General features: G+C 36.8%; 1 protein-coding gene across 2 annotated transcripts; it reads left to right on the top strand.

Annotated features, from left to right (window-relative positions):
* The first annotated feature begins 1,590 nt into the window (after positions 1-1,590).
* Positions 1,591-8,141, top strand: OPRK1 (opioid receptor kappa 1). Of its 2 annotated transcripts, none has more exons than XM_010170905.2 (2): positions 1,591-1,951; positions 6,550-8,141. In XM_010170905.2, the coding sequence occupies exons 1-2, from the start codon at positions 1,609-1,611 to the stop codon at positions 7,080-7,082; spliced, it is 876 nt and encodes a 291-aa protein (XP_010169207.1). In that variant the 5' UTR covers positions 1,591-1,608; the 3' UTR covers positions 7,083-8,141. The 2 variants fall into 2 exon arrangements, with proteins under 2 accessions (XP_010169207.1, XP_028941515.1); XM_029085682.1 differs by having other exon boundaries at positions 1,603-1,955; positions 6,560-7,082.
* Positions 8,142-13,378: the final 5,237 nt, after the last annotated feature.

The following is a 13,378-nucleotide window of genomic DNA, read 5'->3' as shown; positions in this document are numbered from 1 at the left end:
CCCCCCCCCCCCCCCCCCCAGGAGAAAAGTTCCTAGTCTGTTAATGTGTCTTCTATTTGTTTCTCCTAGCTATTTGTACTCTCATATTTGTATTTTAACAGTTCCTTGCAGGCTATAATGTGACCTACAGGCAGACTGCTGCTTCTGCTGGGGATCCTGTGGAGGAGATTGATCTGGGAAGGGGCAGAAGCCCATTTCTAATTGGCAGGTGCCTTCTTGCTCTGCCTTTGGTCTTGGAGAAGCTCACACCGGGGCAGAGGTCTGGACCATGGGGGTCACACGATCAGGGTAGAGCTTTTGTTGTTGCTTCCTTTTGGATTCCTGCTCAGAGATTTCTAATGCTTCACTGGCTGTGGCTTTGTTCAAGATGTGAGCCTGGACATGGTATCTGAGGGAGAAGGGTTTACCTTCTTCTCCCTTGCGGCTCTCTTTTATATGCTTCGAAACAGCATTTGGTTTCATTTTCTCAATAAGTCATAATTTGAGTGTTTTAGAAGAACTGATGCTATTTTTAACATTTCTTGTGGGTCATAAAATGACATTTCTGCCCATATTGTAATTAATAGTTAATTTTCATATTAGACACATTTTGTCAACATTGTTTAATTTTTTAAAAATTATTTTTATTTTACACATCAAAGTTTTAAAGGCAAATATACACATTGCTCTACATGTTCATTAGCTGAACTGATCAAATCTTATATTTCCACTGTAAATTGTTAATGACATATACTAAAATCTAGCTAGACATGTTTTTGTGTGTGTTACATCTGCACATTTTAATTTGGACTTGCATTCAAAATATGAGGCTGAAACTGTTTTGAGAAAGAAAATCTGTCATTGAATCTGGTAATAAATTAACAGCAATGAGCAAAAGTAATTAAATTGAGGGAAGCATTTCAAAAAGGAGAGTTAGCTATATCTCTATGTTCACAGGCTTTTCTTCATCTTTTGAATCCATAGCAGAGCTAGAAGCAGTCCTCCACACCCTGGGGCACAGGCTGTCCCTTCCTCTCAAAGAAACAGATTCTATTCTTCTGTGTAGGCTGAGGTTCTTACCAACTGGACAAAATAAGTGCTTCATTTTGCTGAAATTAAAGGATGCAGAAAAAATATTTCTATGATCAACTTTTTCCCCACTGTGGTATCCTACTTAGACAATAGTCATCTTTTACACTACCAGTCACAAAAGAGAGGCATGAGAAAAGCTGATGATAGGAAGGGAGGGAACAGTTAGCTATAAGAAAGGGAAACACAAACCATTTTGATCACTTGCAAATGTAATGATGAAATTTTCTTATAGAAGGATTTTAGAAGATAGGATTAAAACCATTATTTGGCTAATTAGATGAAATGTGTTCATATACCTGGTTTTTCCTGTGGTGGATAATTCTAACTGTTAATGCAGGTGCTGAGAGACTGTCAAATGTGTTTACTGTTATCCAAAGGGTCTTGTATTTGTGTGCACTTCAGTCATGAATTAGAAATGACAGAAAAATACCCAACTATGGTAAACCCTGACTTATTAACTGTCACATATCTGAATGTGAATAATCATATTTTGAAATAATGAAGCCTTACTTTTTTGTGTTCTTCAGATACACAAAGATGAAGACAGCAACCAACATCTACATTTTCAATCTGGCTATGGCAGATGCACTAGTTACCACCACTATGCCTTTCCAAAGCACTGAGTACCTGATGAACTCTTGGCCCTTTGGTGATGTGCTGTGTAAAATAGTTATTTCAATTGACTATTATAACATGTTTACCAGCATATTCACACTGACTATGATGAGTGTTGATCGATACATTGCTGTGTGTCACCCTGTGAAAGCTCTGGACTTCCGTACACCTCTTAAGGCAAAGATAATCAATATCTGTATCTGGCTATTGTCCTCATCTGTTGGTATATCTGCGATAGTTCTTGGAGGTACCAAAGTCAGGGAAGGTGAGTGTGAGCATTCAAAATTCAGTCTTTTGTTTCTCAGATGACATAAAAGGTAGCTTTGAATATTGATAAAACCTGATTGATTCCTTCTTCAAAAAGTATGTCTAAATTTCTGACATTTTGAAATATATAGTGGAACATTACAATATGACATTTAATATGACATCTAATGTATCATTCAAGCTCAGGTGCCCTGGTCAACTAAAAGAACAAAATGCACTTTGAAGCGTTGTCTGTGCTACAATGAGACCATAAAAAACAACTAGCAGACAGCAGGGGAAAACAATCACAGGGATTTGATCACAGTGGACAGATCAAAGATCAGTTTAGGATGAAACTTGAAATGTGATCTTAAGATGCTTGTTGTAGGTGTTGTGGGAGTACTTCTGATGATGTTCCAAGAGCAGAAAATAGATTGCTTGTCATTAGTATTAATATGAAAACTATCATCAGTATTAAGGCTTGGGAGCTTATTATCAATGGCCATTTCACAGAACATGAAAGCATGGTGAAGAAAGGAAAAGTCAGTAGCTGAAGAGAGAAAAATCAAGCTAAATTATATAAACATATATATATATGTTTAAAAAGCGATAGGAATATATATGGAGACTTGGAAAGGCTGAGAATAAGGATCAGCAGAGGAATTGGGAATAGACTGTGACAGGGAGGCAACTACAAGAACATGAAGTCAATGAGATGCGTATGCACATCACCTGTAGGCTCTGCTTGAAATTTATAATCCACGAAAGACTGTGGATTTATCCCCAATAACTGATGACTCATTACTAAAACTGACCTGCTATGAGGTTAATCTTATTTTGAAATACTCCTTGAGAAGTTAAGGGGATACACATTCTCACACATGTGTATTTCATACCCATAGGCATGAATGTAGTGCAGGAGCACCTCAGTGTCTCCAAAAGGATTGAGGCTTCTAATGATGTCCTTAGCTTGGGGCCATCCTGTTAATGGATGGCTCGATAAAATACAAGACATACATATTTATTTGGTGGTAGTCTTGTTTGAGATGTAAATAATCTTTTGACAAATTATTAATAAATTCCTAAGAATCTTTTTTTATTAGGTTTCACTCCTCCCAAGAGACATGGTAAACTTTACATAAGGACATTATTTTGTTTGGCTGAGACAATAAATGCTGTGTGTTAAACTGTTTGGCATAAATCAATGCAAACAAGACAGTTCAGTAACAGCTGCTCAAGGGCTGATTGATTTGGCTGAGATGTATAGTTTTTGTTCTTGCTGTTGGTCCTGTGGTGGGTAGGTGACAGGAGAACCTTCTGGAAACTCTTCTTTCAGCCCTTTGTGGGATCAAGTGTCCTGGTCTGCAGTGCTGTATCTCTTCTCCCCAGTAAAGTTTTGACAGGCTCTATAAAACAGTATCTAGCTCAGGAAACATTAACTGCCAGGCATCTTCATTTGGAAAGACTGTTTGTCTCTCTATGTGAGATCTTGAATGCCATGGGATATTGGCTCAGTCAGGTGTTTTGTTAGAGCATGCTTAACTAGCAGAATATTCCTGTCATTCACTGTAAACATCACCTTTACATCAAGGGGCTGCTCTAAGTCCAGCAGTGATTAAATGCCTTTTTTTCCCCTCCTCAGAGACTAGTAATACACAGGTCAGCTGGGCCTAACAAGGTTGGAAATTATTGGCAAATGCTTGTCAGCCTCTACTGTTCTGCTGACAAGCCCCCCCTGCTTGTCTGATCTAAGGTGTCTCTTGAGCATTTACTGCCAATTATCTTGTCTGGTGTGTTCATGAATTGCCCTGATAAATGCTGAAGGGGAAAAGCAAGGATCCTCCCTTTGCCTGACAGCTGGAGCTCAGGACTGAGACTTTATGTTATATTGGTCAAAATAGTTGTTTCTATGTTATGAGGCCTCTGCTGGATTCAGATTTAATCAACCACTGGACATCAAATGGAAAATGATTATATTTAAAGTTACTACCCCATGCTCCATTAGTCCCTTTTGTTCTCACAGTACAGAATTGCTCCCGATGGTGTTCTTCTGAGTACATTTTCCCTGCAGAATAAATTTCATATCAGTGTAAATACTCCCTCTCTGGGATTAATGGAGCCTTTTTTGCTAAAGAGTTTCTCACTTAAAAAAACCCAAACAAAATTAGATGCACTATTAATATTCCCAGTAATACTATGAAGTCTCCATTTGAGTATAGAGGAGTATGGATGCCTGAAGATGACATAATTAGCAATGTATCTAAGAGAAATATATTTTCTACGTCAAGATTAAGATTAATCTTATATGGTAGTTTATAAAACATATTTAAAAATAAATTTATACTAAAATACCATCTAGAATGCAGTATTTTTCCTTAAATTTATAAATATTTAGAATATTTGGCTTTCAGAGTGGAAAAGGTCAGTATGAAATCTTCAGTATTCGGTTTGTGACACTGTACTTAGTTCTGCATCTTTTCAGGCAACAGGAATAAAATATAAATTTGACTTTATTCTCTTCCAATGCTCCTGAAAATTATTATGATATTGTGCATTAAGACAAGGATTATTGTTGATTGTTTGCCAGTTGTAAATTGTGAAAAAGTAAATGGGTTCCATACAATTCATAGCATTATATATATCAAGTGAAATACATGAATATTAATAAATTTAGAATAATATTTTCCATAGAAAGTAAACTGTAATGAGATGTAAGACAATAATTAAATTTGTATTCAGTAATTTGGAATTCTAAAATACCATTGCCTACTACAAATTCTATTAAAATGTAGCAAGCATGACCTAATTCTTTTGATAAATATATGAAACTATGTCAATAGATCTGAAGAGGCAGTTTCTTCTAGGAGGGGGTTTCAGTGAGTAGCTGAAAGATGCAGCTTTACTAGTCTAGGTATTATAGCTGCATCCTGATTTTACTACTGCTGCTAGGCCATGATCTATTACAAATAAGGGTAATAATCAATGCAAAAACTGCTTTGAAGAAGACTTGGTATTTCTAGAGTAAAAATAAGTAAAAGCAACGACACTTATTAAAACTTACATCACAAAAGATTTTTAAAAGTTGACTGAGTGTCAGGACTCTGTTAATTCATACTTGTGCTGTCAGTTTAGCGTTCTCCGTCAGTCTTGAAAGATACGTCTTTTCACTTTTCAGCTTTCAGAATAATCCATTAGTTGTTATATTATTTAAAAGAAAACCTAAAAATATTTAGTTTTGATTTCAACTTTTTTTATTTGAATGTTTCAGTATTCCATATCACCCAGTAACAGCTTTCTGATATCTAAATGTAGAAATGTCTGTGTAATAACCATAATAGTAACTTTCCCCGCTAGCTGTTTTTCAAAACAGATTCTCTGCATTATCATCTTGATTTGTGAAGCATTTCAATAACAGGGAAATATGACTTGATGGAATTTTTCTGATTAGTTCTGCTGGAGACAGAGATGAAAAAGTGATGTGCAAGAGTATATTGAATCATTCTACCCTTAGATCTGATTTCAGTATAAACCAATAAATAATAATTTGTAGAAGAATGACAAATTCAGTAGGGAAAATTTAAAAAATCCAAAGAAGAATGCAGTGCTCAAGAGGAAAAAAAACCTAAGCTATAATTCAGAGTGAAAAATCCCTCTGTTACCTTGACATGTCTTCAGTAGAGTTTAATTGCTGATAGTAGTTGTAAATTTACCACTTCTCTTGCCTTGCAATTTGTCTTGTTTCTCAGTTTTCCATATGGTTTATATGCTGAAAGTCTCCACTGAGGTCAGCAAATAAAGTCTCAGATATTTCATTCTTTAGGAGCTTCCTGTCAGATGAAATATTTATGGGACATTAAATCAAGTGACAGCCTGTGACTCTCAATCCTGGCATGGGCAATCAGAAGGGGAGTGGGCTGGTGTCAGTAGCCCAGATCCTGCAGTCTCTGCACAGGCTGAATTTTCAATGACATGATCTGCAAAAAGAGCAGTTTTGATTTGACTCCATGCACACATGTATTTTATTTGCTTCTATTTAACTAAAAAGAAGCTGTTGCCAGGAAATAAGTTTTTCTGAATACAAGCTCTTATGTGTATTCCATTTGTACTGAAGAAGGCACGTGGGAAAAGATTATTACACAACTATCATATATTGGCAAAATCTTCCTACAATCAAAATCTCATTCAGCTCCCACGATTCATGATACCAAAAATCTGTCTCTGCCCACAGACAAAAACATATGTAGTTTGATAACAATTATGAGATTTCTACTCCATTGAACATGGTACTCATTCTGGCTTTAAATCTCAGTGAGATTCAAATGGAAACATCTTTACAAATTTTTATTTTTGTGCTCTGCATTTTTAGATCCTCCCAGGGGAAACAATTTTTATACAATGCTATACATTTAAAAAAGCCCCTATCTCTAAATGGTTTCTAGAGACAGCTGCATAAAACCAGTTTCAATGGTAGTTGAAAATTTCCTTGGAGTGATTTAATAACTCCATTTATCAGTATCACAGTACACAATAATCACTTTTCTTAGCTTATGCTATGATAATTACATTGTTTATAATATCATAAAGCAATTTTCTTCTTCTTGCTTCTTTCATTCCTAGATACTGCTAGCACTGAATGCTCCTTGCAATTTCCAGACAGAGATTACGTGTGGTGGGACATCTTCATGAAAATCTGTGTCTTTGTCTTTGCATTTGTTATTCCAGTTCTCATCATAATTGTTTGCTATACTTTGATGATCCTGCGCCTTAAAAGTGTACGGCTTCTCTCAGGGTCTCGAGAAAAAGATCGAAACCTGCGTCGCATCACCAGGTTGGTTCTTGTTGTTGTGGCAGTTTTTATTATCTGTTGGACTCCTATTCACATTTTTGTGCTGGTTGAAGCGTTAGGGGATGTGTCTCACAGTACTGCTGCTATATCCAGCTATTACTTTTGTATTGCTTTGGGTTACACCAACAGCAGCCTCAATCCTATCCTTTATGCTTTTTTGGATGAAAACTTCAAGAGATGTTTCAAGGACTTCTGCTTCCCCTTTAAGATGAGGATGGACAGGCAGAACACCAGCAGAGTCAGAAACACTGTGCAAGACCCAGCTTATACGAGAGAAGCAGATGGGACAAACAAACCTGTATGACTAGTCGTGGAAATGTCATCTTACTGTCCTCAAGAGAGAGAAGAGTCCAACGACCTAGGACTGACACAGATTACCACTGCAATTTGAACTAGACTTAACTAGGCAGATGTTTCTGGAATATTTCAGAAATCCTAGTAATATGAACTAAAGCAAGTTTATTATTGACAAACAAGAACCTCCTGAAAATAAGCTCAAATGAAAAGGACCTGGCTGATGGTCAGATTTTGGCACCGTGTTTGTTGTACTTGAGCAGGTACCAATACACACTTCTTGGGAGACAGGACATAGTGTTGTACTGGCTGATTCTGGATAAGGAAAGTTCTGTTTTTTCTCTTTACAATACATAAGGTTATATACGCAAGATTTGGTTGTAACACTGAGTTATGCCAGAAACTTTTGTCCCAGCAGTGATTGCTTCTGAACTATGTAGTTTGACAACTTGATTTGTCATACTCTTTTACAGTGAAGAGTGTTTAGGTTTCTGCAAAACAATGTGAGAGCTATAATCAATATTGTCCTCAACTACTATATCTGTAACATTTGTCTGTGCTGTGGAAATCAAATTTAAGCATGATCTGCCTACACACCGAAGTAATTTTGTAGTGTCTGTGTATGGTAAAGTGTTTCGGCATTTAAAAATATTGGGATTTGAGGAGAATAGTCAGTATATTTTTAGCATGTGTTTAATCACCTGTATGTAATGTTTTGTATGTGTGATTTTCCAAGATGATTGTATATTTATTGGTTGTGAATAATACAATATGCCTTTTCAGAGTGTATTTTGAACAAGAGGCTAGAAAACTTCAAATACTTCACTTGTTACAGAACTGATGGAAAACTGTGCCACATTTATTACATGGGGGGAAATAATCACACTCCATTTTCAGTAAAGGGGACAAAGTGACATACTTAAAAATAGTGCTGTACTTGTTTTCCTGGACAATTTGTAAGCAGACTAAAATAAATATTTGATGAAATAGAGACTAGTGAATTAGCACATGGATTAACTGGATTGATACAAAGGAAATTAAGATTAAGTACACCAGATGCTTTAATGGCACTTGATTGGAAAAGTTTCCATTTTATTGATAATGATACATTTTCTTTGATACAATCCTATGAACTCAGTAAGTTTCTCTGCTTTCCTGTGAAGATCATAGAATGGTTAGGGTTGGAAGGGACCATAAAGACCGTCTAGTTCCAACCCTCCCTGCCATGAGCAGGGTCACCTTCCACTAGACCAGGTTGCTCAAAGCCCCATCCAACCTGGCCTTAAACACTTCCAGGGAGGGAGCAGCCACAACTTCTCTGGGCAGCCTGTTCCAGTATCTGACCACCCTCAAGATGGAGATGCCATGGCACAGCTACACAAGTTAATGGCTTGCAGAAGGTAAGTTTATGATAAAACCGAACCTAACTTTCAGTCTGTAGTCTTTTGTCTTCCTAGTTATATATTTCTACCCTGACTTCTGCTATTGCTGAAGTTTGAAGGAATTATCTTCACTGGGAACAGATCTGGTCATGGGACATCTCCCTGATAACATTGTTCTTTATACAAAATCATGAATAAGGTGGGTGCCTTCATTGCATAGCAATTTTTCTCAGGAGTACAGTCTGGTTTGGTCCTACCAGACCAAAAATCCTTTATGCACACCAGTGTAAATAATGAGATCTGTGCTTGCAGCTGGCAGCACAGTTCCTGTGGAAATGCTGTAGAGATTCAGCCCTCTGCATAACTTCCACATCCTTTATAGTTAATACAGTCATGTACGTCAAATATTTTTGATATAAGGTTGATAAATGGAGTGCTCCTACATTAATCTTGCAGTACCAAACCAGTTCTAAACAGTCAGATTTTCAGTGGCACTGCTGTGTGAGGCAGAGCTGTGAGATTCAGGCCATGGAGTCCGGTACTTGAGAGATAGCTGTTCTAATGCAATCATCTTTGTTAATGAAAATATTCAAGATAATCCTTTCTTGGACAAATCTAGCACTTTCTGATTGTTTCTACATGATGAGTGAAGAGCTGACCTCAAGGTACTTCGTTTACCTGGGGAAAGAAATGATACTCACACAACTGATTGAGTGAGTTTAACTTCCTACTGTCCCTCTTTCCTTTTTTACATGCATACAGCTTTCTAAATGACGTTCTGGCCTTTAAATTGTCATAAAAAGAGAACGCTTAAGGTAAAAATTGACAACCCAAGGTATTTATCAAGCTAGGAGCAAATGAACTGTGAAAGAACTAGGCACTAATAAATTATTTTAATTTCAGATAACCTGTGTTCTTGTTCTTGATTTATTATTTGCACATGTATATCTGTGTTTCAATAGAGTTATTACTCTATACATTATATACAGTACTCTGCATTGTAATGAAAAAACAATGGTCTTAATTTGTAAAAAGGAGCTTTTTAAGAACTTTTTTTTTTGTGATTATGTTTTTAACAAGGGGACCTTCTTCCCTATCATAGTGGGAGGAAAATATGAGATCTTAGCAATTTTTCTGTGACATGGAAATATTAGACATGAAAAGTGATATAAGAATGTGTTATAAAGATTTATTTCTTTCATGGAACACTAACATCCAAATTAGTGTGGACGAAGCAGAAAGGAGCCTTAGAGGTTTTCTTGTCGAATTAGGCATCTTACCACACTTCATTGAACAACAAAGGAAAGTGGGCCAAGATTTTTTTTTTATAGTTGGGAAAGTATATAAAAAAATTATATTATGTTTTTACTCACAGAATCTGCTTCCAGATTATTAAATTTCCATTGTTTGTTCAGCAGTTTCCAGACTGGAACATCTAACAGGCAAACCCAATTATTCCCACTGGAACATGCATGGTGACTATAGAAACCTGTATTTAAACCTTGTAAAGCACTTCACTTTCTACCTCACTCCAGAGAAATGATTTTTCTTTGGTCTTGTGTAGCCACCTATCTCTGGGAGGCTGCGAGAGGTGGAGGGAGGGGTGAGACATGCCTGGCCCTGCCACTGCAGTTCTGGGTAGGGAGGAAGGCAATATGGAACAGACAGAATCACAGAATTGCCTAGATTGGAAAAGACCTTTAAGACCATTGAGTTCAATCATTAACCTACACTGACAGGTCCTTGACTAAACCATGTCCCTAAGCACTCTGTCTTAAAAGACTCTTAAATACCTCCAGGGATGGGGACTCCACCACTACTCTGGGCAACCTGTTCTAGTGCCTGAAAACCCTTTCAGTAAATTAATTTTTCCTACTATCCACTACTATCCAATCTAAACTTCTCTTGGTGCAACTTGAGGCCACTTCCTCTTATCCTGTCATTTGTTACCTGGGAGAAGGGACCAAGACCCAGGTCACTACAACCTCCTTTCAGGTAGCTATAGAGTGCCATGAGGTCTCCCCTCAGCCTCCTTTTCTCCAGACTAAACAACCCCAGTTCCCTCAGCTGCTCCTCATAAGACTTGTTCTCCAGACCCTTCACCAGCTTTGTTGCCATTCTCTGGACACGCTCCGACACCTCCATGTCCTTCCTGTAGTGAGGGCCCCAAAACTGAACACAGGACTCAAGTGCAGCCTCACTAGTGCTGAGTACCAGTGTAAAATAACTTCCCTGGTCCTACTGTCCACACTCTTCCCGTCGTAACGGTTGCAGCCAATCTCACCCTTCTTCCTTTCAGGAGGTTACAAAAATTCAGTATTGCAAAAATATGGTACATGGTGATTTGACCTGTTTGTGGGGTTAATTTCAAGTCAGCTGATGAGGATATTAGGGTGTCACCTTCTGTGTTCCCTCCTTCTTTTCATTTAGAAATCTTTTGTATGGAAAACATGGCAGGTGTTCTGGTTCAGTGCTTTTGTCTCTCCTTTGGAGAGCAAAGCAGAAGAGCATTACCACAGAGTTACTGAAGTTTGTATATCAAGTATCTTCTCTAAACTCTCAGATTTTTACAATGTAGAGATACCAGATTAACTGTTTTCAGGGCTGTTTCAGTCCCACCTCTCTCTCCACTCTAAATTTAACAGTCCTTAACATATAAATACTCCACAGCTGCCATTACACAACCCCTATAGTTAATATTGTATACTTTTCAATGCAGATTGCAAAAGAATATTTAGGTGTAACAAATATGTAACAAATAGGTGTTTCAAATCTCTGTTCCTGGGGATTTAACTCAGTCTACACATTTGTTTAATAGAATTGTACCACAAGGAATAAGAATTCTTTTGGTTTTATTTTTTTTTAAAGTTAGGGAAAAAGTCCAGTGAAATCTGTATGTGTCAAATGTCCTTTGCTTTCCTTAATGCTAAATATCTTCTACACATTGAAAGTGTCTTTGTTCAAATAAGAAATCTATTGCCTAGGTTTGATGTTACCCTCTGAAAACCAAAGTTGCCAAAAGATGTTAATTTTCCTCTCAGCTGCAGTTCTGTAATGTGTTGTTTCTTATTGTCCAAGAAAACATTGTACCAGATGTTTTTTTATTTAATGGCATTAGTGGTTTCCTCCTAACCTAATGAAAACAAATAAGCACGGAAAGAGACACAATTTACATAACTAATTTCCATGTCAGAGACAACCTAGAAATGGAAAGAAAATGCAATTAGTGTAATGCGAAAGCAGAACATCTCGCTTATGGAGCTGAGAATATGAGGTCGGTTGTATGCATGAGAAAAAACTTTTCTTCCCGTGCATGAGCACATGTGGAAAACTGTTCAGCACTTCACTGCTTGTACATTCAGAATGCATTAAACTGAAGAGGAAACAAATATTCAGCATTGTGTTTTCTAGCTACATGGAGAAATAAAATATTAAAGGAAGTTTATACATCATTACTCAAATGCAAAAACTGAGATATGTTCTGCTACTGTTTGTGACTAGGAAGAGCTAAGTTTTCAGGTAGTTTCACTTATCTTGAGACAATTAATGCTGAGAGATATTATCTTCTTTCGGATTGGACTTAAACATTTTTGATTTAGCACCTGACAATATAGCTAACTTAAGCTGCCACTCATACTGTCTTGCACTGAACAACTGGACACAGAAGGAATCTTTAGAGTGGCATAAAATATGGGGTTTTTTTTGTATTTTTCTGTGCTGATACCAGATGGACCAAAAAATCAAGCTTCACATACTGTGAGAACAGTCAGATTTTTTTTTTTTTTTACAGCTAACTAAGAGAAAAACTTGTGATCTGCGTTGCAAACTGTCACAGAGCTAAGACAAGTGTGTGATAGCTAAGGTGTTTCAGGGAAAATATATGACTCTTGAGTGTCCTGGGAGAAAAAATATGTCACACAAATATCACAATTAGTTATCCTCCTTATATTCAATAATAATATTTTTTTTAATAAGAAGTCTAAAGATGAATAAGGATTTTTTTCAAACAGATATTTTAATTTAAATTTAAATCCAGCTAAATTAATGAGACTCAGCTAATATTTTTCAAGCCAAAATATCACTCTCGACTTTTCAACTGTGGTATTCAAGAGGAATTTATGTCCCAAGGGACAAAGAAATTGCTTTCAAAAATATGCATGCAATAGCATGTACAAGAAAGGCTTGGATAACTTCTCTCACATGTGCCTTTGAATATCTCCTCTGCATATCCGTATAGCACTTTATTTTAAAGAGAGGCTCTGTTAAGGAATTCAAGGAGAGACAAGGATTGTTAATTTTTTTAGAAGAGTCTTAGACTTAAAAAAATGCAATGTCGGTGAAGTAATGCTATTTTACTGCAGATTAAGAAGTAGCCCCTGAGGTGTTTTCCAACACCCAAAACTGCTTTTCAGGTTCAAAGAGCATGTCCATTAAAAGTAGCTGTCAGAAAACAGAACCTAAAAATTCAACCCTCCTTAGTTCTGTCAAGGTATGTTTAATGTCAACAGACCATTATTGAAACAATACACTTGCTCGTTAAAACGTCTGCTAGTCAGACTTCATATTAAAATGTTGAAAGATTTTTCTGTGTGTATGAATTATCACATTTTCAACCCAAATTAAAAATTCTGGAGACCTTGCCCCCTATGCCTCCTAAATGGGAATTTGATGGCTTTAAACATCTCCCTGGGGTAGATCAGGACTGTGATGCAACTGATAATTAGAAAGCTAAGATTTAACACCAGTTTCAGAGTCTTTTGCTCACATTAACATTTGAGCTCTGAGTTTCCTTGCTTTGTTAGCAGGGAAGCAAATATTCTTTTCTGAAGGGAAGCATGTAATTCTGAGCCAATATGCAGCAGTTTTGGTAATTCAGAGGCACAATGATATCTTTCTTCATAAACGATTAGTGGTGGTGGCAATG

Source organism: Antrostomus carolinensis, unplaced genomic scaffold (assembly GCF_000700745.2).
Source record: "Antrostomus carolinensis isolate BGI_N321 unplaced genomic scaffold, ASM70074v2 scaffold25206, whole genome shotgun sequence".
In the NCBI taxonomy this organism is placed as follows: domain Eukaryota; kingdom Metazoa; phylum Chordata; class Aves; order Caprimulgiformes; family Caprimulgidae; genus Antrostomus; species Antrostomus carolinensis.
This window is presented reverse-complemented; position numbering and strand designations above follow the sequence as displayed.

Coding starts and splice junctions, on each gene's coding strand:
- OPRK1 (XM_010170905.2), top strand. CDS start 1,609: ATGAAGACAGCAACCAACATCTACATTTTCAATCTGGCTATGGCAGAT. Junction 1,952..6,549: donor AGGTACCAAAGTCAGGGAAG/GTGAGTGTGAGC, acceptor TTTCATTCCTAG/ATACTGCTAGCACTGAATGC.